The 21,532-nt window shown below is 40.9% G+C and overlaps 1 protein-coding gene across 5 annotated transcripts; it reads left to right on the plus strand.

Moving 5' to 3' along the window:
• The first annotated feature begins 268 nt into the window (after positions 1 to 268).
• Positions 269 to 21,311, plus strand: LOC134632652 (actin-binding LIM protein 1-like). Of its 5 annotated transcripts, none has more exons than XR_010094553.1 (17): positions 269 to 686; positions 7,675 to 7,818; positions 9,508 to 9,691; positions 9,784 to 9,893; positions 11,497 to 11,623; positions 11,776 to 11,869; positions 12,346 to 12,433; positions 12,603 to 12,661; positions 13,389 to 13,466; positions 14,163 to 14,345; positions 18,803 to 18,832; positions 18,978 to 19,107; positions 20,028 to 20,078; positions 20,406 to 20,464; positions 20,838 to 20,883; positions 20,978 to 21,084; positions 21,237 to 21,311. XR_010094553.1 is itself a non-coding variant. In XM_063481379.1 (17 exons), the coding sequence occupies exons 1-16, from the start codon at positions 371 to 373 to the stop codon at positions 21,001 to 21,003; spliced, it is 1,725 nt and encodes a 574-aa protein (XP_063337449.1). In that variant the 5' UTR covers positions 269 to 370; the 3' UTR covers positions 21,004 to 21,042; positions 21,237 to 21,311. The 5 variants fall into 5 exon arrangements, 1 of the variants encoding a protein (XP_063337449.1); XR_010094554.1 differs by having other exon boundaries at positions 20,031 to 20,078; XM_063481379.1 differs by having other exon boundaries at positions 20,978 to 21,042.
• Positions 21,312 to 21,532: the final 221 nt, after the last annotated feature.

Here is a 21,532-nt window from a genome sequence, read left to right on the forward strand (position 1 = left end):
AAATATGGATGGCCCTTTTTTTCAAAGCTTCAAATACGGGCATACAGCTCATAATCTTCTTAAAAGACTACCTCAATTGAGTCGAAAAATAAGATTCGAATGCTGACATACTTATGTGAAGTCAGTGTTACTAAAACGGAGAGAAGGTTACTTGAAAGAGACTTCCAAGAGCTGAGATCCTCTGTTACTGTGAGGATCAACCCTAAAAATACACCGCACCTAAGCTTCTTAATGGGTGTGCGGTGGGAGTTAGTCTGTGACTGCCTGATGGACAACACACACACACACACATAAACACTCACGCTGACTCACAAAGTCGATTTAATACCTGACATTCCACACAAGGGCTTGACCTCTTCACATTTGCTTTATGGTTTCTAACCGGCAGTCGGTCTTCAGCCTGAACTGTTTGGCTGAAAGTCTCGACAACATGAGCGTGTCAAGCCTTCTCAACCTCAGCAACCTGGGCAAGATCTGCGGCTCCAGCCACAGCAACGACATGATAGTTCTGGACCGGGTGAAGAGGAAGAACTCCGTCAGGCGCATGTCAATAATTGAAGACGGTCAAATCGCAGAGGTTCTGTACTTGATTCCAAAGCAGTCCATAATGGAGCAGCTACCGTTCCTCAACCCTAACGACTACATTCTGTGTGAAAAGCTGGCAGGTATACCTGCAGAGCTGTCAGGTAATGACTCGTTACTTCATTAGGTGTTAGCTATTGGTGTTATCTTTTGAAAAATGAGCTGCTGCTTGATATTTCCCTCAAGTTTATAAAGTGGTATAAAGTTTTCTCTAATCCATACTGGGTCAAAATTATAGATACAGACATAAACCCCTAACTAATATTTAGTTAAATGTCCCTTAGCAAGTTGTACCTTTGATCAGATGCTTTTGGTATCCATCAACAAACTTCTGGCACAATTCTGGCTGAATATTTGACTGCTCTTCTTGATAGAATAGGTAGAGTTAAATCAATTGGTTTCTTGGCACAGACACGGCTTTTAAGCGTAGTTCACAAATTGTCCATAGGGTTGAGGTCTACATGCACTCATGATGACTGCATGCATCACAGTTTCAGTCATCATAAGTCTGCACAACCCTTGCTGTGTACATCTTTCAGTGAGAGTTTGAGAAAGCTGAAGTTTATTGAGCAACACAAGAAAGTCCTGGAACATCACAGAAGACAGCTAAAGTGTATAATGACAGAATTATTAGTTGGTTTTAGAAAAGGTTAAACATCTGAAGCCTTTGCCAGAAAACATCAAACAGACTTTGAACAGTTCTGGAAACAAAATCTGGGCATGTCTGTCTGGCAGTGGAACCAGGTGATCAGTGTTTATTGATGATGTATCTGCTGACAGAAGAAGCAGGATAAATTTTGAAGTACACAGGACTATGCTCTCTGCTCGGTTTCAGACAAATGCTGCAAAATTATTTGGACGTTGCATCACAGTGCAAATGGATAATGAGGCATGGCTTTTGCAGCGAAGCGCAAAAGCAAAATAAGAGTTTGGTGCCAAAAATGCACTTTTCTGAACACAAGAGCCAATTTAAAATAAACTATTAGCCAAACAGGCATGCAGAGATCCCACAGGAACGTTCAGTCCCAGAATGATCTGACAGTCCCAGCTGCTGCACCAGTGTGATTGTTTTTCAAAAACAATCAAGTAATCCTGATGTATGATTTAATGCCGACATAGAAAAGTTTGTATGTTTTTCCCTCTAAAAGAAAACCCCAACACTAATACTTCAGAATAACACACAAGTGCAGCAGCGTTATATTTCAGAGAAACAATTACATCATCGCAGTGAGCTCACATTCACATACTCTCCCCCTCGGTATGGATGAGGTCATGGATCAGAAGCACAAGAGAATTTAATGGCAGTCCTGCTGTCCTCTTTCACTGACACACACACACAAACACACACCCCTGGCCTCTGTGTTGTGGAACCACCCCTTTCTGTTGGACCAGCAGTCCAGTTAGTGCCTCTCCTCACTCACGCCGTGAGCTCCAGCGCAGAAGAACAGAAACCATGAAACAGAAAGGTAGACATTTTCAAATGTGTGTGTGTGTGTGTGTATAGGTAACAAAGAAAGGAAGAATGTCTCCTTGTGTATATTTTTGGTTGTCTTTTCATATTTATGAGATGTTATTTGTGTTGAGTCAAAGTTGGATCCGGATGACACTTTTGGTCGTGGTAGTAAAAATGAGAAATGTGACGTTTTCATGTCAGATAAATTTATCACTGAACACCTACATCTATGCTAGATTGACACTATGCATGTGTAAAAGTGTACGGTGAAAAGTGCAAGTACAGCTGTTACAATAAAAGTAGAACATAGTTGGGAAAGAACAGCATGTGATTTCAGAAATACCTCTGAATTAAGCAGCGATTAGCCCACTGTGCAGCAACAAGGAGCAATCAGATGTGACTAAAATGTAGAGGTGACTCTTATCAGAGTGACGGTATTCTCTCTTCCACAGCAGCAACAAGAAACATCTATAAATAATTTAAAGACATTCAACTAAATGAGCGGTTGTTTGGATAATATTCTCACACATGGTGCTCTCTAGTCTAGAAATTCCCAATGCTACTTTGCTCCTAATGAACCTGAAGTAATTTGAGGGGTTACACTGATTTTACATCTTTGTAGTGTTTGAATCACAGCCTGAGTGCTTTAATAATGCCTCTGTAGAGTGCAGGTGCTTTTAAATCTGTCTGCCCAAGATAATGATGGCATCACAATACACTGCAAGACTTTGATTTGTAGTACATTACAATATCTGTGAATATGAAAAAACAGCCTTAAAAATCCAGATTAGAAATGTAAATATTCCCTGCATCACAGTTTTATTTAGGTTTAGTAATGTGTCACTTAAGTAGATCTCTGACCTAAGGCAAAAACAGATTTTGTGCAATTCTAATGAGCTTGAAAGTCATTGCCTGGTATGATCACCTTTATTATTTAACACAGCCTGAACTCTGTTAAGCAAGTTTTCTCGTAATTTATCTAAGTAGTCTTCAGGAAAGTTTCTCCAGGCTTCTTGAAGGACTTTCAAAGCTCTTTTTTGGATGTAGGCTTTCCTATTTTACTGCTCTTTCAAGATGATCCCACACTGCTTCAATAATGTTGAGGTCTGGGCTCTGGGGAGGCCACCGTGTGTTTTTCTATCCGAGTACTGTATGCTTTTACTGTTGGCAGTGTGTTTGGGATCGTTTCCATGCTTAAAAATTAGGCAGTTGCCACTCAGAGGCTTTCCAAATGGTATTAGAAGGTGATCAAAATCTGATGTTACTTATCAGTATTCATAATTCCATTAATTTTCATAAGATCTCCACCACCACTGGTTTTACAGCTGTCTGGAGACACTCACTGTTGTACACTGTTTTATTATCAGAATTCTCTAATTTGGACTCATCACTTCATCAGAGCTGTTGTCTCAAATACTTTTTAGATACTGTTTTAGGCCTGCAACATCTTCTTTTGTCCTCCACTTATCCAGTTTCCTCATGTTTTTTAAGGTCACATTGATATGCCAAATTTCCAGCTAACAGCTCTTTGGGAACCACCTTCCTGATATCGCCAAAAGTTAATTCTGTTCATCTGGACGTTGTGTTTTCAGTGGGAGAAACGTTTCATAACTCACCCAAGTGACTTCTTCAGTCTCAGCTGACTGCAAGTTTCCTCAATCTTATAAACAGTACATTAATGACTGAAACTAGCACCACTGAAGGGACAATGGGCTGGGAGGTCAGTTCCTTGATCATTATTCAAGGATCAACTTTTGGGGAATTTCTTACCTGGATGATTGAGCATGCATCAAGACACCTTACTGATACAAAAATACTACTTTATGCCTGTCAAACTGTGTTACCTTTGGCATTTTTCACAGATTCGGCTAAAGAATTTTCAATGATTCATAGGTCAGTTTTAAATGACAAATGAACCAATGTCCAAAGGAAAACTTTGAAAGAGCTTCAAAAAGCCTGGAGAGCTATCATTCAAGACCACCTTAAAAACAAGAAAGTTTGACTCCTTGTAAAGTGATGAGCGGTGATGAAATGATAGGCAATGAGACATTTGCACATTATTTATTATTGTGCAAATTATATGTTATTAAAAAACAAATTCAAAGTCAGGCATTAAGGTTACCCGGATAAAGTCCAGAAGCTGATTTGGAAATGTATTTGTTTGACAATAGAGTTCTAAGAACCGCTGAAGTTTAAATCTTCTGATGCCATTTTACTTCCCCCTACGTACATAAAAACTAAGCATACCGAAAATAGATGCTCCCATACTCCTCTCTCACACACACTTAGATACAGATTTTCATAGCTGGGCTGTGTGCGATTAGCTGTTCGGCTCGGGTTTCTCTCCATTTGCTGTCTTTCTAAATCTACCGTTTGCTAATACTTGACACATATCACATATCAGCTTCAGATTCTGGAAGAGATCAAGAAAGTGTGGGAGGGCATTAAAAAGCTTTCCATCTGAGGGCTTCAATCATTTTTGAGTTTTACCATTTAAAAAAAGACAATTAAATTACTTAAATTACCTTCAGTGCAGGATGACACCACACACCACACAGTGCAGAATAGTACAGCTAGGCCTGATTATATCCATCATCTAGTTTCCAACAAGAACAAAACTTAAAGTATTTCTGACTTCGTGACAAGTGAATTGCATGAATTCGTGCTGGCAGAACATCTCTGTCATTAACAAATGTCCGAGGCGCTCTAGGACAAAGACCTGTTTCAATAGTTGTTACTGTCCTATGCCCTAATTGATGGGCTACATTCCAACTATGATCATCCCATCTGCTCTAACACTCTAGATTTTTATGTTCAGTTTTATTCCATAGCACTGGGATAGATTGTTTCATAACTGTAGTGCTAAATAATGTACATTTAACCATAGTGTCTGTACAATGAGCCTTTGAGATATGGTCTCTAAATGTCGCTTGTTGCCATAGTAAGAAATCTCTCCTGCTGCGGGGCAGATCGGGGCCACATACCAGCGGTGCTTGACTCACTTCAGTAACATTCACAAGCCCTTGCAAAAAACATTTCACCTTCAAGTCTGCACAAATCTTTCTGTTTGAATCAAATAGGTTTAGACCCAGCTCATTGAAATGAGTGTGACTAATAGTATCTGAGACAGATTTCCAGTAAGTGAATTTAATAAGAGTGTGTATGTGTGTGTATTATGGAGCACTGTTGACTTTCTGGTTGCCAGCAGTATATGAAAAATGAAATTCATGTGTCTATCTCTTTGTATGCTGGGCGTCCTCTTACTGGATGACAGGCTGCTCTTGACACAACACATTCTTTCCTCCCTCTCCTTAGATAATCACATTAAGGACGTTTCAAGTGGCTGTGATTAGATTGTACAGGCATGGTGCTGCCATTCAAACATGAAAGATACAGAAAGAGAAATTATCTTAAGTGTTTTGGTAAGATATAAGACAAAATTTTGGGGCCACTCTCTTGTACATTATACCTACTAAAAGTGTTGTAACATTAAAATTTGTATGTTTCCATGGGGGGAAAAAAACAAACAGTTTTGTGATGTTGTCTGACTTTTGTGAGGTAATATCCACCTGGCCAGCCTGTATTCAAAGTCTGTGGATGTGTAAGTGTAATTAAGCCAAAACATAGTGCACATGTACCCAGTTCTGAAAAAGCTGGGATTCTGTGTAAAAAGTAAATATTCTCTTGTAAATAAAAAGAGAATGCAATGATTCTGCAAGTCTCTTAAATCCATATTTTATCCACAATAGGACCTAGAAACATATTAAATGTTTAAACTGAGAAAATGGACTGATTTAAGAAAAATATTAGCTCATGTTGAATTTGATGGCAGCAAAATATCTACAACAAAAGTTGTGGCGGGGGTGGGGGAGTAACGTTGCCCCATTCTTGTCCGATACAGGATTCTAGATGCTCAACAGTGCTGGGTCTTCTTTATTGTATTTTTTGTTTCATGTGGTGCCAAATGCAGTCCAGACCTTGCAGTCCGAGGACTGCACGTAGGGTGGTATGAAGCCATGTTGTTGTAATAGATGTTTAACCTTGTCTTGCTGAAATATGCAAAGCCGTCCCTAAAAAAGACGTCATCTGGATAGTCCCCTGCTTGGTGTTCTTCCAAGAACTTCAAATTTTTATTTATTAGACCACAAAACAGTTTTCTGCTTTGCCTCAGTTCATTTTACATTAGATTTCCCTCAGAAGACAGCTTTTTGGATCATATTCATAAATGGCTTCTCTTTTGGATAATACACCCTTTAGCCTACATTTGTGGATGGCACAGTGGACTGTGTTTACAGACAGTGATTTCTGGAAGTGTTCCTGAGCCCATGCAGTGATTTTCACAACAAAATTATGCCTGTTTTTAGTGCAGTGTTGCCTGTGTGTCTGAAGATCATGAGCAAACAAATACTTTCCAGCTTTGTCCTGTGTGCACAGAGATTTCTCCAAATTTTTGAAAGCCTTTGATGATGCTGTGTAACGTATATGATGAAACATTTAAAATGTGCACAATTTAATGTGAGGAATATTAGCTCTGCCACTCTAAGAAACTCTTTTAACCCAGTCATGTTAAGTACTTTATTGAGAAATGTTCTTAAAGCCTTTTCTTTTTAGTACCAACTTTTTTAAATGTTGCTACCATCGTATTCAAAATGCATATTATACCTTTCATGAAATAGTGCAATATTTTAGTTTAAACATCTGATATTTTTCTTTGTTCTAATGTGAATAAAATATAGGCTTTATATACTACACAGAGTCCGAACCTTTCAGATTTGGGTTGTATGTTCATTTCAGTTATGTAAAAGCTGAACTGACTGGTTGACAGGATTAACGTTATGAGCTGTTCAGGCAGAGCAGGATAAATTCCTCCTATGGATGAAAAACGATGATGACAGAGATGATTGCTTTACAGTGACTTGTATTAGAAAATGAAGTAATGTTGATTGTCATGTAATGGCACTGCGGGCGTGTACATTTGTGTACATATGAGGGGCACAACGACACATTTTGTGTTTTAACCTCACTGGTTTGCATGGCTCCAGGGAATTAGGTCTAACCAACTGGTTCTAGACAAATAGAGTGGGAAAATAGAGTGAAACCTCTTTTAGGGTAAAAAAGTCCTTTAATGATACTCTTTATTTCCCTAAAATTGAACTCAGTTTTGTTCTGTTGCTAATGGTTGATAAAAAAAAAAAAAAGGTGGTATGATCATAAATGGGAGCATTTAAGCTAGTGGTCTGAGAACCACTGGTGTACACCGTCCTAACAAGTACTGGGCAAGTTGCCTTAAATTATCTGAGGACATTCATGGTCCCCACAGGATGAATTCTGGATCAAAAGGTCAAAATTTTAGTTCGTCAAATGGCCAGTCCTTTGGTCTCATCTCGTCTTAAGCACTTATTAGCAAATGTGAACATACTAAGTTGCTAAACATGTTCACAGACTGTTGTGTCTGTGGAAGTTTCCTCTACCAACATGATGTTGCAAATATTAGTTTGCAAATAATTATGGAAGACTCTGCAATGCACAACTCTGTTGCATACAATAGACAGAAAAGAGCAGTGTAAAGTAGCAAAACTATAGCAGTTAATCGACTGATCAATACTTAACTGATTTATTTATATCTTGTGTTCATGTAGTACTACACACCCAGGATAGCTGCCACCCCTGCCCTCCAGCAGGGAAGAAGGTAATCTGCTGCTTCAGGTGTGGGGAGTCATGCAGAGGAGAGGTGCTGCGTGTTCAGAGCAGCTACTTCCACATAAACTGCTTTACATGCAAAGGTGAGTGTTGATGGAAGGACACCACTGCACTGGTATTACTGTCCTGGTAACGCAGCACTCGAGTTTTAGGCTGACAGAGGAATCTGTTTATAACAATGTTCCTGATTGTCATTTCCATTTCAGTCTGGCTTTGTCTAACCAGACAGTGATGCAATTTTCCTGAGGACAACAGGCCAGTAATTCAGCAGGCTATTGTGAGAACCACCTGGGTTGTCAAATGGCCAATCAGTGGTGTTACTCTGCTTCGTGGAAAACATGCAGTGCTTCCTCTGCAAGCAATTGTCCCCACTAATAAGCTCTGACAAGCTTCTCATGTTGTTGTCCTTTCATGTCATTGTGACGATGTTTACAGGGCAGGGGAAACAAAGAGACTTTCAGAGAAGAGAAGCTTGCAGTACGGAGAGAGCAGGGCAAATGAATCAATGTCTGACTGTCAGAAATGTGTCTATCAGTGTTACACTGTAACACGTTGCTGTTAAAATACAGGACATTTTAAAGTAAAGTAACCACACGCTGTTACTGTTATTGTTCTTCAGTCAGTCTTTTTTGAGTCTGTTCCTTGCAAAATCATACCACTACCTCATTTCGTGCACATATCTCATACAAAAATTCAAATGTCAGTATAAAATATTGCAGTGAGCCAAAGAGGTAGGAACTCTGGTCAGCAGCTATCCCAACAGCTTCACATGAATGTTAATATTTATGTTAAAATAAATCTTGTGTCATTTCAGATGTGTTGTGTTTAGCGTTTGATTGTATAAGACGTGTGATTTATTTTTCAGCTGTTTATGCGGCCAAGAACAGTGTTAAGCTTTCGCCAACTTGGTGCCAGTAAAATATAATACCCTTGTTAAAATGCAGTGAATTAGGGCTGTCGATATTTTGTGGAGGATTGTCATTATTTTTGTGCAAATTTACAGAAATTTGCACAAAGTTTCTATTGATTAAAAAAATCTCCTGCTTTGAACATGGAAGCAGGGACATGTTCAAAGATGGATGAATTCAAAATAGCATAATTTGGAACTTGTTTACATTGTTAGAGAGTAGCAGGAGGACAGGAATAGAGCAGCACAAATCTGTCCTTGGCATTGTGTGCATTCTGTTGTGGCAGGCGCAGCAGGACAGGTTGGATGCTGCAGTATCAAATAACTAATAACAAGCAGACAGACAACTCTATATATCGCCTGTAAACTGGCACGAAGCTGATCAGTACACATGCGCAATATAGACAGATGTTTACATTGTGTGTAATGCACAAAACCACAGAAATGTTTCAGGAAGCTTAAAAATCAGAGGGTCAGGGAGCAGAAATAGCATTTATCCAAGCTTTATTAACTTCCTACTGTGACAACATCCAGAGTGAAGGTGACACTTTACGTTAGCTATGTTCTGAAAACTAAACTAAAGGGCAACAGAGTAAACAAATGCACAAAGACAAAGGTAAAAGTAGGAAATATTACTTTTTAGACCAACTTAGTGGCCACTTTAGGGTCAAAGGTTTGATGGGTTTTGATGAAAAAGATGTCTGCAATGACTAAAAGATAAATGGGTCAGGCAAAGTCTCTAAATAGAGCTGGTAATAATCCTCTTTGGTGTTATCACTAGCTTTTACATCACTAACTTGTAACAGTCTTGATATAAAACATTGTAATATTGATCAGATCTTTCTCTGAATGTGTCTCTGTGCAGTGTGTGGCTGTGATTTAGCTCAGAGTGGCTTCTTCATGAGGAATGGGGACTACCTCTGCCCGCTGGACTTCCAGCGACGTCATGGCACAGCTTGCAACAGCTGTGGAGAATTTGTGGAGGGAGAGGTGGTTACGGTGTTGGGGAAGACCTACCACCCAGCCTGCTTTGTTTGCGCCATTTGCAAGTAATCTTAAAAATTATGTTTGGGAGGTTTTAGTTCTGCATACATGTCTTACAAATCTGTGGTATAAGTGTGTCTCTTACTTTGATTCTCAGACAGCCTTTTCCTGCTGGGAATTGTGTCACCTTCATTGGAAAAGACTGCCTCTGTCAGCGCTGTATGGAACCTGTGTCGCCGTCTCCAAACGCCACCAGCTATTCCAGCAGTAAGAGCATTTCTGCATACTCTCTAAGCAGTGTTCATATCAAAGTATTAAAAAAATATATCAAAGGTTTTGATCCCTTGTAGTTTTAATAAGACAGTGGATTATACATTGAACACTGGCCAGCTGTGGGTCTTCTGCCAGCTGCTTGTGTATTTAGTTTATCCTGTCTTCAAGAGTCATTCAAGGTCAACATCTGTTAGCAAACAGGAAGTTTAAATCTTCACTTTTTTGCAGGTAGCACATCAGACTCTCCTGTGCTTGTGTAGAACGAAATGGATAACAAAAGTATTTGGGATCATTCATGAAATCTGCATGTAAGAGGGGAAAAGAAATCAATCATCAATTGTAAGCCTTTTCTGTGTCTGGGTAATGTCACCTTTCTTATCACTATGACGGCTACACAGTGTCACTAAATCCAGTCTAATACCCGCCTGCAGCTGTTGTGGATTTCTTTACAACCCTTTAAGTTGACTTTCCTTCATGAATCCAGTCATCCTATTGTGAACCTGCCAGTATGAAGCAAGAGATACAGGAAAACTTAACTCTTTACCTCTGCTTGACCTCATCTGTGTAGTGATTATAGATAAATAGGGGATTCGGACTCACAAAGCCTCTGGAGTAAGAGGATCTCTCTGCAGGAGTGCGCGGAAAGGTGCTTTTCTCATGGCAGAGATTCATCAAGCTGCTGGAAACTTTCCTCAGAGATGTTGGCCCATATTGACATGAGAGCATCACACAGTTGCTGCAGATTTGTGGGCTGCACAGCCATGATCTGAATTTCCAGTTCCATCCCAAAGGTGCTCTATTGGATTGAGAGCCAGTGACTGTGGTCATTTTACTACAGTGAACTTCTTGTCCATGTTCAAGAAACCAGGTGAAATGATATGAGCTCTGATGTGTTTCCTGCTGGAGGCAGCCATCAGAAGATGGGTAGAGTCAGGTCTTGAAGGGATGGCCATGGTCAGCAACAACACTCATGTAACCTGTGGTGTTTAAACAATACTCAGCACTAAGGGGCCCAAAAGTGGAAGCTCAGAGGGGACAGGGCATTCTCTGTTGCCTCCCCTAGTTTATGGAATACATTTCTTTAAAGCTCATCTTAACACACATTTATAGTTTCTGGATTTTGACCCAACATTGGTTTTTATTTGTATTGTTCTTACTTTTCATCATTGTCATTGTATTTGTTTTTAGCATACCAACTATAAATTAATGAGTGATTATTTTAGGTACAGTTGCCTTCCTATAAGCTCCAAGCAGTCCAGCCATTCTCCTTTGACCTCTGGCATCAACAAGGCCGTTTTTCATCCAGAGAACTGCTGCTCTCTGGATGTTTTCTCTTATTCAGATCTTTCTCTGTAAACCCCAGAGATGGTTGTGTGGTAAAATCCTAGCAGATCAACAGTTTCTGAAATACCCTTTCCTCATTGTGATGCTCGGTTTGAACCTCAGCAGGGTGTCTTCACCATGGCCTACATGGCTAAATGTCATGTGATTGGCTGATTAGATATTTTCATTAATGAGCAGCTGAGCATGTCTAATAAGCTGAGCAGCTGCCTTTTAAAGTGACCACTGAGTATAAATGTATATGTTGTGTTTTCAGGCTGCACTGGCTGTGGTAGAGACATCAAGAATGGACAGGCTCTATTAGCCCTCGGAGGCCAGTGGCACCTAGGCTGCTTCAAGTGTAAAACCTGCAGGAAAGTGTTGAGTGGAGAATATATCAGCAAGTAAATATAAATGTCTCATTCATGTACTCACTCATTCAATATGCTTCGTCTTCCTCTTCCTTAATCTTTCATTTCTAAATTGAGTATGATATGATGACTGCTGCTAAAATGGTGTACTGCATGGGTAAGAGTATGTCATGTGCATCTTTCAGGGATGGAGTTCCCTACTGTGAGAGAGACTACCAGATTCAGTTTGGGGTAAAATGTGAAGCATGTCAGAAGTTTATAACTGGAAAACTCTTAGAGGTAAGAGAGATCTGCTTTCATTGAAGATTTTCATCTTTGTTTCTTTTTCTATTGCAGTACATTTTATTACAAACTTTAGTCTTAAAAGCCATACAGAGATCTAAATCTGTTAAATTCCTCTTTGTAGTCCATAGCTGCCTGTCTTTAATTTTGCTGAGTGTTCATGCAACTTCTTTCCCTGGAGCGTCGCGTGTGCCGCCACTTTTTCTGTTCCTAAAAAGGTCTAATCACCTGTTTTGAATGTTATCTGTCTATTTAATGGTCATTATCATTTCCTACTCCTAACAAGTGTCCTCCCATGCTAATGACCACACTTCTAGGCTGTTAACACCTCATTTAGTCAGCGGTCCAACTACACTGCTGGGCAGACATAACCTGACCAACTGCAATGTGATTTCTGCAGCTGTTCATTTCATGCAGCTCCTGCACATACGCAGTCTGTGAGCCACTTTTGTCTTGCTCATTATCTGACTTAGGCTGGGGACAGACATTATCACCCCAGCTGTGCAAGATGCAGCCGATGCGACAGGATGTTCACAGAAGGAGAAGAAATGTATGTGCAAGGTCAGTTTGAGATCGTAGCCTCTCTTTAAATAAACGGCCTGTCTATTCGAGACCAAGAAGCATTTTTGGTCATTGATGAATGCATAAGAACGGTCCTGTTGGTTAAAAATGGTAAAAGTCTTCTCATTTTGGTAAAAGTTGTAAAAATCAATTGTCTCTTCTTTCACAGGATCAGTAATTTGGCACCCAGATTGCAGAGAAACCAGCAGAATGGAGGACAGCTACAGGGTATGTTATTTTTACTCATTGTTAAACATGTTAGAGGCAGTTTGAGGATTCTTACTATCATTTTCTAAAACAAATAGAAGTGATTTTACAAACTCACAGAGCAAAGACTTACTGCAGCTGTACAAGGTGATTTCTTTACAAGATGTATTCCTCCCCAGGTCGGGAGACCTAAAACGCCCTGTCTTGATTTCTTTTTCCCTCAACATGAACTGAAGGTTAATACTGCGAGCAGGTCTGCGGTTTGCAGTGAGCAGGCTGCGATCTCGTGATTTGAGATTAACCACACGTGCTTGTTTCAAAATGCAATATGACAGACACTTTGCTCACCTGGCTGGTCAAATCAGAGCTTGTTTCTTTTGATTCACAGTCTACATTTGATTTTTTACATTGCACAATGATTAGCAGGACCTCTAATAAGCTACTGCTTCTGAATGAACTTTGTTGGCAGTGTTGCATGCTCGCCTTCACACTTTTTTTGCTATCAGGGATTGTTGTGGCTATTAACCACATTGAAATTGGCTGGAAATCTCTTAATTAATCACATTACTTAGTTAAGTACCTCTGTTGTACACTGAGTGTGGCATGGATTGCATTCCTGAAAGAAACGCTTGTGTGTGCGTGGATGTAAAGCCATGTGAAAGGCCACAATCGACAGCAAAAAAAAAGGTACTGTTTCCGAGGTAGCTCTTTCTGTTGCTTGATTATTATTTTTTTCTCCCATTCTCAGCGCACTAGATCATCATCTGAAAGCTCCTGTTCCAGGCCGGGCTCGTGCACTCCTGGCAGCCCAGGTCGAACCATCTGTGTAAGTTCACAGGCCAGCATTTGCGTCTATGGTGCGTGATTCACCGTGGGCTGATCTGTGTTTGACCTATCCTTTATTTATACAGGGGAGTCGCACGGACGGAGTTTCCCCCTTGCGAAAAAATTCATATTGATGTGAAATGTGGAGGAACACTTAGGGAAATAGAACATTAAAATCAGTAACATAATTCAGCAAGTGGTACCTTGACTGATTGGAACTAGTTTCTTGGTGCTTGTTAGGCAAAATGTGATTTTAGTTGTGGCTGAATGATAAAGAATGTCAATGCATCCATAAATCTACTGAGAAAATCAGGGTTCGAATGCATTCAGACCGACTTTGATCACAAAACTGGTGCTTTCGGTGTAATTCGTTTCCTCCACCCAGCTTTTTATCACCCACAGAAATGAAATAAACTTTACTCCCACCAAAACACCTCAGAAAATAAGAAAACTACCTCTGCTATGCACAAAAGCCTGGAAATCATTTTGCATGTTGAAACAAAAACATTGGATTTTATACTAGACTAACGGAATCCGCTCACCTCATGTGCCTAAATCACGGGATTAAAGTTTAATTCCTCCCTGAAATGATGTAATAAGACACCTTTGACCTTTCATAAGACCTAATCTGTTGTGTCTGCTCCTTGTGCGTCCTCTCCTCTCCTCTCTTCTCCTTTCCTCCCTGTCCTGCTCCCAGGCCAAAGTAGATAATGAGATCATTGATTACAGAGACTTAGCAGCAATTCCCAGAGTCAAGGCTATATATGATATTGAGTATCCTGATATGATATCTTATAAGTCTGTGAATGACCACCCCTCTACTTTGGATGAGAAAGGAAACACACAAGACAGCCAAAGAGTCCAAAAAAGTCCTGCAGAGGTAATTTCATCCAACGCTCCAACTTGTGTCGAGTGACATGTTTGTGTGTTTATTTTATTTAGGAGTCTAACCAAGTAAAGTCTTGTTTTTCTCATTCTTGTGTTTAGTTGTATTTGGCCCAGGAAATGAAAACATCTATTGTAAAAACAATTCTTTAGAGGGACAGATCACCCTAAAATGAAATATGCATGTCATTATTGTGGAATGTGGAGCTATTTATCTATTTAGTCTGTTTCACTGTCTTGAAGGAAGCATGCTGTGAAGGGAGGTGGATGCTCATGACAGTGGCAGCATTAATGACGTCTCTCTGAGCTTAGCTGTAATGTGAGGTAACTGCATGCTTCCTTTAGTTTGGTAGGTGGAGCCAGAGTTCCTACATTAAACTGCTTAAAATTAGATCAGTGGAGGCACCAATGCTGAGGTTTTCCAACATGTTTTTGGTGCTTGCCATTTAGTTCAGTCGTATTCAAAAGAAACCAAAACTTGGCAGCTAATATCAGAACAGTCGAGATGGATAAATAGCGCCACAGACCAGAAGAAAAACCATGTATATTTTTGTGAAATGTCCCTTGGAGTGTGCTTTGAAGCAAGAGTGCTTCAAGTTTCAATTTTTACGTTAAAATGATCCATCAATCCACTTTCATGTGTTTATCTCACATTGAAATCTGAGTCAATGTTTGAACATCTTTGGTCATTCAAGATGGCGCCGCGGATGGCAGCCTCGGTACTGCGCTCTCTCGCACTTTTCTTGTTTTTACTGCTCTTAAACCGGACTAACAAGGACTTTGCACGCTCTGCTGCCCTCTGCTTCACTGAAACCTGGCTCAGTGAGCGTGTCCCAGACGCTGTCTTAAATCTGCCGGGCTTCCAACTTCACCGGGCGGACCGCGAAACGGAGCTCTCAGGGAAAACAAAGGGTGGTGGAGTCTGCTTCTACATTAATGAAGGTTGGTGTACTGATGTCACAGTGTTACAGAAACACTGCAGCCCACACTTGGAAAGTCTTTTCATCAATTGTAAACCGTTTTATTCACCGCGGGAGTTTTCTTCCTTCATGCTGGTCGGAGTTTACATCCCTCCTCAGGCCAACGCGAACAACGCACTGTGCGAGCTGGCTGACCAGATCACCACCCTGGAGAGGAAATTCCCGGACTCCTTTACAATTATCCTTGGGGATTTTAACAGAGCAAACCTCAACCACGAACTCCCTAAATACAGACAGCATATAGACTGCCCCACCAGGGACAACATCATACTGGATCACTGCTACACCACTCTAAAAGATGCCTATCGCTCTGTGCCCCGGGCAGCTTTGGGACATTCTGATCACTGCATGGTCCATCTTATTCCAGTTTATAGGCAAAAACTCAAACGTGCCAAACCTGTAGTCAAAACTGTGAAGAAGTGGACTAACGCAGCAAAGCAGGAACTACAGGACTGTTTTGACTGCACTGATTGGACTGTTTTTGAAGCTGCATCTGATAACCTGGATGAGCTCACGGACACTGTGACATCATACATCAGTTTTTGTGAAGACGTGTGTGTGCCAACAAAGACCTTTTGCACATACAACAACAATAAACCATGGTTCACTCCTAAACTCCAAAATCTTCGTAAGGCCAAGGAGGACGCCTACAGAAGTGGTGACAGGGCCCTGTACAAGCAGGCCAGGAACACACTGACCAAGGAGATCAAAGCAGCTAAAAGGGTCTACTCTCAGAAGCTGGAAGAACGGCTCTCAGCCAACGACCCTGCGTCAGTGTGGAGGGGCCTGCAGGAAATCACCAGCTACAGACGCCCCCCACCCACTGTTGAAGCAAACAAAGACCTGGCCAACGAGCTAAATACATTCTACTGCAGGTTTGAGACGGACAGACTCCCACGCCTCATCCTCCCCTCCCCAGAGACACTGCTTCAGACAATGACCCCCAACACACCTTCCACTTCTCCCCCCTTCACCCTCCCCCTCCCCAATCCAGTCTCAACGACAACCCCCACCCTCCCCAATCCAGACCCAACGACCACCACCACCCTTCCCATTTCAGACTCAACGACCGCCACCACCCTCTCCAATCCAGACTCAACGACCTCCATCACACCTCCCACCCCCCTTTCCTCCTCCCTGGAACTCAGAATACACACTGAGGATGTGAGCCGACTATTTCAGAAACAGAAGCCCAGGAAAGCCCCCGGACCAGACGGTGTTTCACCCTCCTGCCTCAAGACCTGTGCTGAACAGCTGGCTCCCATCTTCACTCACATCTTCAACAGATCCCTGGAGCTGTGTGAAGTTCCATCCTGCTTCAAACGCTCCACCATCATCCCTGTTCCCAAGAAACCTACCATCACAGGACTGAATGACTACAGACCTGTCGCCTTGACGTCTGTGGTCATGAAATCCTTCGAACGACTGGTGTTAGCCCATCTGAAGGACATTACAGGCCACCAGCTGGACCCTCTGCAGTTTGCATACCGGGCAAACAGGTCGGTGGATGATGCAGTGAATATGGGGCTGCATTACATCCTGCAACACCTCGACCGCCCGGGAACTTATGCCAGGATCCTGTTTGTGGACTTTAGTTCGGCTTTTAACACCATCGTGCCTGAACTTCTCTCTTCCAAACTCTCCCAGCTCAGCGTGTCTCCAGCTACCTGTCAGTGGATCACCAGCTTCCTGACAGACAGAAAGCAACAAGTGAGGCTGGGGGAGATCACCTCTGAAACTCGGTCCCTCAGTACTGGTGCCCCTCAAGGATGTGTCCTCTCACCACTACTGTTCTCCCTCTACACTAATGACTGCACCTCCAAGAACTCAGCTGTAAAACTCCTAAAGTTTGCAGATGACACCACCGTCATTGGCCTCATTCAGGATGGTGATGAGTCTGCATACCGGCAGGAAGTTGAGCGGCTGGTACTCTGGTGCAGTCAGCACAATCTGGAGCTGAACACTCTTAAAACTGTAGAGATGACAGTGGACTTCAGGAGACACCCCCCAACTCTGCCCCCCCTCATCATATCAGACAGCCCTGTGTCGACTGTGGAGATCTTCAAGTTCCTGGGTACCACCATCTCCCAGGACCTGAAGTGGGAGACCAACATCAACTCCATCCTCAAAAAGACCCAGCAGAGGATGTACTTCCTGAGACAACTGGGGAAGTACAGTCTTCCACAGGAGCTGCTGATCCAGTTCTACACTGCAGTCATTGAGTCTGTCCTGTGCTCCTCCATCACAGTCTGGTATGGTGCAGCCACTAAACAGGACAGGAGCAGACTGCAGCGGACTGTACGGGCAGCAGAAAGGATCATCGGTGCCCCCCTGCCCTCCATCCAGGATCTGTACCTCTCAAGAACCAGGAAACGGGCAGGGAAAATCGTCACAGACCCCTCACACCCTGGACACAGACTTTTTGACCTGCTGCCCTCTGGCAGACGGTACAGAAGCCTGCAAACCAAGACCACCCGACACAGGAACACTTTCTTTCCCCTCGCCATCTCCCTCCTAAACAGTTGACCTGTCACACTGCTTCCCACTGCCAGACTGCAACTGCACCTTATGTACATTCTGTAGTATTCATTCCACCTCATTTCATTTCTGTATTTTATGTACATAAGTTTAGTTATTTATAGTTGGTTCACACAGCTTTGTGTATGTATGTGTATGCATGCGTAATGTACATATAGGTGTGTGTGTGTGTGTGTGTGTGTGTGTGTGTGTGTGTGTGTGTGTGTGTGTGTGTGTGTGTGTGTGTGTGTGTGTGTGTGTGTGTGTGTGTGTTTTTACATTGCTGTGCTTGAGAGCCACCATCTACCGGAACCAAATTCCTTGTATTTGTCTGCACATATACTTGGCCAATAAACACGATTCTGATTCTGATTCTGATTCTGATGAATCTCTCGAAAGCTATTAAAGATACAAGCCTGAAATTTTCACTGGTCTCACTTGCCATCACAATGAACCAGAATCTGTAATTTGGGACACATACATCGAAAAATGTCTTCATATGGACTAATTAAAATATGAAAACAATTGAAGAAGCCCTGTCAAGTCCCATATTTGAGAGTGTGCACTAGTTAAAAAAAACAACTTTGACGTTGCAAAAGACAATTAGTGAGTATTTCTAAATAGTATACATTCAAATTTCATAGTCATGCAAAAATAAAACACAGATTACTTGTTAACATGAAATTCTATTCTAATAAATCAATACTCCGATATTTTTGGATGTATCTGTCCCAAATTACAGATCCTGAGTCATTTTAAAAGGGATTCAGGATTTTACTTTTTATAGTTTAGCATTGCCCCTAAGACTGACAAATGAAGATAAAATGCATGGAGAAAATGTAAAACTTTCTAATTTGGGATGGAATCACCCATATGCTGTGTTACCTTCTAATTAACACGGACTACGCGATTCAGTGAATGTGCTGATTTTTCTTCTTTTCTTTGTCTGATTTAGTCACCAGAAATCAAAACTGAACCCACAGAGGTAAAACACACTTTTATTAACTTTACTTACAACAGACGCACAGAAATACCATGAAATCTGGTATCACACAGTGTGAGCCAGTCTTCCCTTTAAATCGATTTATTTTCACGTGGCGTTTCAGCTGGCTTTGTTTTCCTCTTCTCAGGAGAGTTTTGAAATAAGAACACGTGTACCCAAATCTAAAAGCCAAGGGCCTTTTGGACTTCATACAATGTACCATCGTCATAGCTACACTCCAACTTCATCCAGATCACCACAACACTTCCACCGACCAGGTGAGATAACACAAAAGAAGCATCCCAACACTCTTTTTTAAAGATATGAAACGCATCACATGTTCAGCTGTTTTCTGTTTTACCACCACAACTCCTCCTGTCTGCACTTCCCGAAATCCAAAGGGTTCCCGCTTTCTTCCTCTTTATTCTGTGGCAACACTGGCACTTCCCCTCCTTCTCTTTTATATCACACCTTTTCCTCTCAAAGCAAAGGTAAGACCCCTGCTTCTGTGCCACCCTCTTTAAGTCTTCTCCTCTATTAGTGTGTTAAATTGCATTTTGTATTCCTTATTAACCCAAATTATTTAATGGTGAATTTAATTTGGATGAAGTCTGAAACACACAAATAATACCAACAAACTATTTGGAACTAGCACACATGGAGAGTTATGTTACTGAGATGTGGTTCACTTTATTCTTTGAAACGCTGTGCCACCTAGTGGTCAAAATTCAGAACTTAAATTCTGCCTGGTTTAATTATTTTAAAATGGCTTTGATTGATTCGATAAATAAATATTTCAGTCTCTTTCCAACTTCACACACAGCTTCCTATGCAGCTGTGGTTATTTATAGCAGCGTTGTGCCTTTGAGTGAAGTTTATCATGTGCGAATGAGATCTGCCAAGCTTTGATCAGTCATCACTGGTCTGTGTTTTTGCCGTGGTAGATTACAAACTAACTGCCTTTAGGAAACTATTTTTGCATTTTTCATTGCTTGAAATGCTTCCTGATTTTGAAGGTTGATGTTTTCAATTTCAAGCAAGAAGCTAGTGTTAATACTAGCTGTTTAAAACACTGAGAATAAAAGTGGAATAGTTTGACAGCCACCTTCCAGAGACATACATTCATACTAATCTAATGTTTCCACTGTGTAGTAGTTAAAAATGAAGCATCTGCTAATACTGCATTCTTTTCTGACAGCAGATGAAAGCTTCAACGTGTACAGGAGGGCCCCGATTTATAAACAGCAAGGTACAGTATTTAAACCTGGTATAAGTTATGTTTGAATCACTCAAAATTACATTTAAGTTTCAGTTGTGTTGTTTAAAAGTATGCATCTGTATCTTTGTAAGTTAAGCTAAAGAAACAACTTTTTATCAGGACCTTAAGATCTTGATAAAACGTTACCTCAAGTCACTACAAGATATTTTAAAGTCAGTTTTGCAGAATAGTTTGTAGTAAATGGCTGAGCTAAGAACCGGAGAAGGTAAATTTTTCTCAGTAAGTCTATTTCGGGCAAAGATCCCAGTCTGAGTGTAAATCGTCTCGTGATGAGCTTATCTGTCTGCTTTCACACAGATCCAAATTCCTCGACATCCCCAGCATCCTCTTTGCCCGGTCGAAACAGCCTCAGCCCGGTAGGACACGCGTTACTAATGCTTAAATCTCACTTTGGAAAGATTGCATAAGCCTGCTAAATGACATTCCTCTAATTGCTGAATTAATTAGATACACACTTTGATTAAGCTTTGTTTTTAAGTCAAATTAAATCAGACAACCACCAATGAGGATCTTTTTTTAAAGCGCACATCTTCGTTTGATTTGAGAGACACATCTACAAACAAACATTTAATTTTGTACATTATATATATATATATATTATTATATTAAAATACAGTTTATTCATTTTTAATGCTTTTCTATTTGATATATGTAGGCGCTAAATAAACACTTTAGAAAAAGGAAATTATATTAATATTGTGAAAATTTTGTTTTCATGTGTTTTCTAAGCCACAGCCAGCTGATTTCTCCCACTACCATGACGACAGATGCAGAGGTATCCATGTAGACAGATGTGGTTAATTACTATTTTAACTACCATTAAAATGAAATGAATTACACTTTGTTGGGATTTACTCTCTCTCTTTCAGACTTCAGGGTATGTGACAGTAACTGAATGGAGTTGGTATTCGAGTCAGTCCTGGTTCCCTGTTTGGTTTGTGGCATATTTTTTTGAAGAACTGGCCTAACTCATTGTGTGAATATATCTTTATTAACTCATATTTCTACATAACCCGCTCTTTAATCATGCATATATTCAGCTTTACTCGCATTTATCTGAAAATAATCAGCAAGTCTTCAATCAGGTCACGATATTTTCCAATTGCATGTGTTTGCTTCATTTTGTAGCTCATCTATGACCATCAGTACCCATTAACACAAATGGAGAGAGGAGTGTCTATGCCTAATTTGTTGGAACCAAATGCAAGTACTACATTTTACTTTATTATGTGATTTGTCTTTTAACACACTTATATCACATGAGACATTTAGTAGATGCACCTATGGTGTGATTCCAAAAAAGTAAGTTGGTTTGTTCTCGAGTTATTGCAATCACAAACTTGGGTCTCCACAGCACCCACATGGTGGTGTGATGACAATACCACATCAGCCTTTTACGGCTGAGGGATATAGCGTCTGGTTCC

This window comes from Pelmatolapia mariae, linkage group LG8, assembly GCF_036321145.2.
Source record: "Pelmatolapia mariae isolate MD_Pm_ZW linkage group LG8, Pm_UMD_F_2, whole genome shotgun sequence".
Lineage (NCBI taxonomy): Eukaryota > Metazoa > Chordata > Actinopteri > Cichliformes > Cichlidae > Pelmatolapia > Pelmatolapia mariae.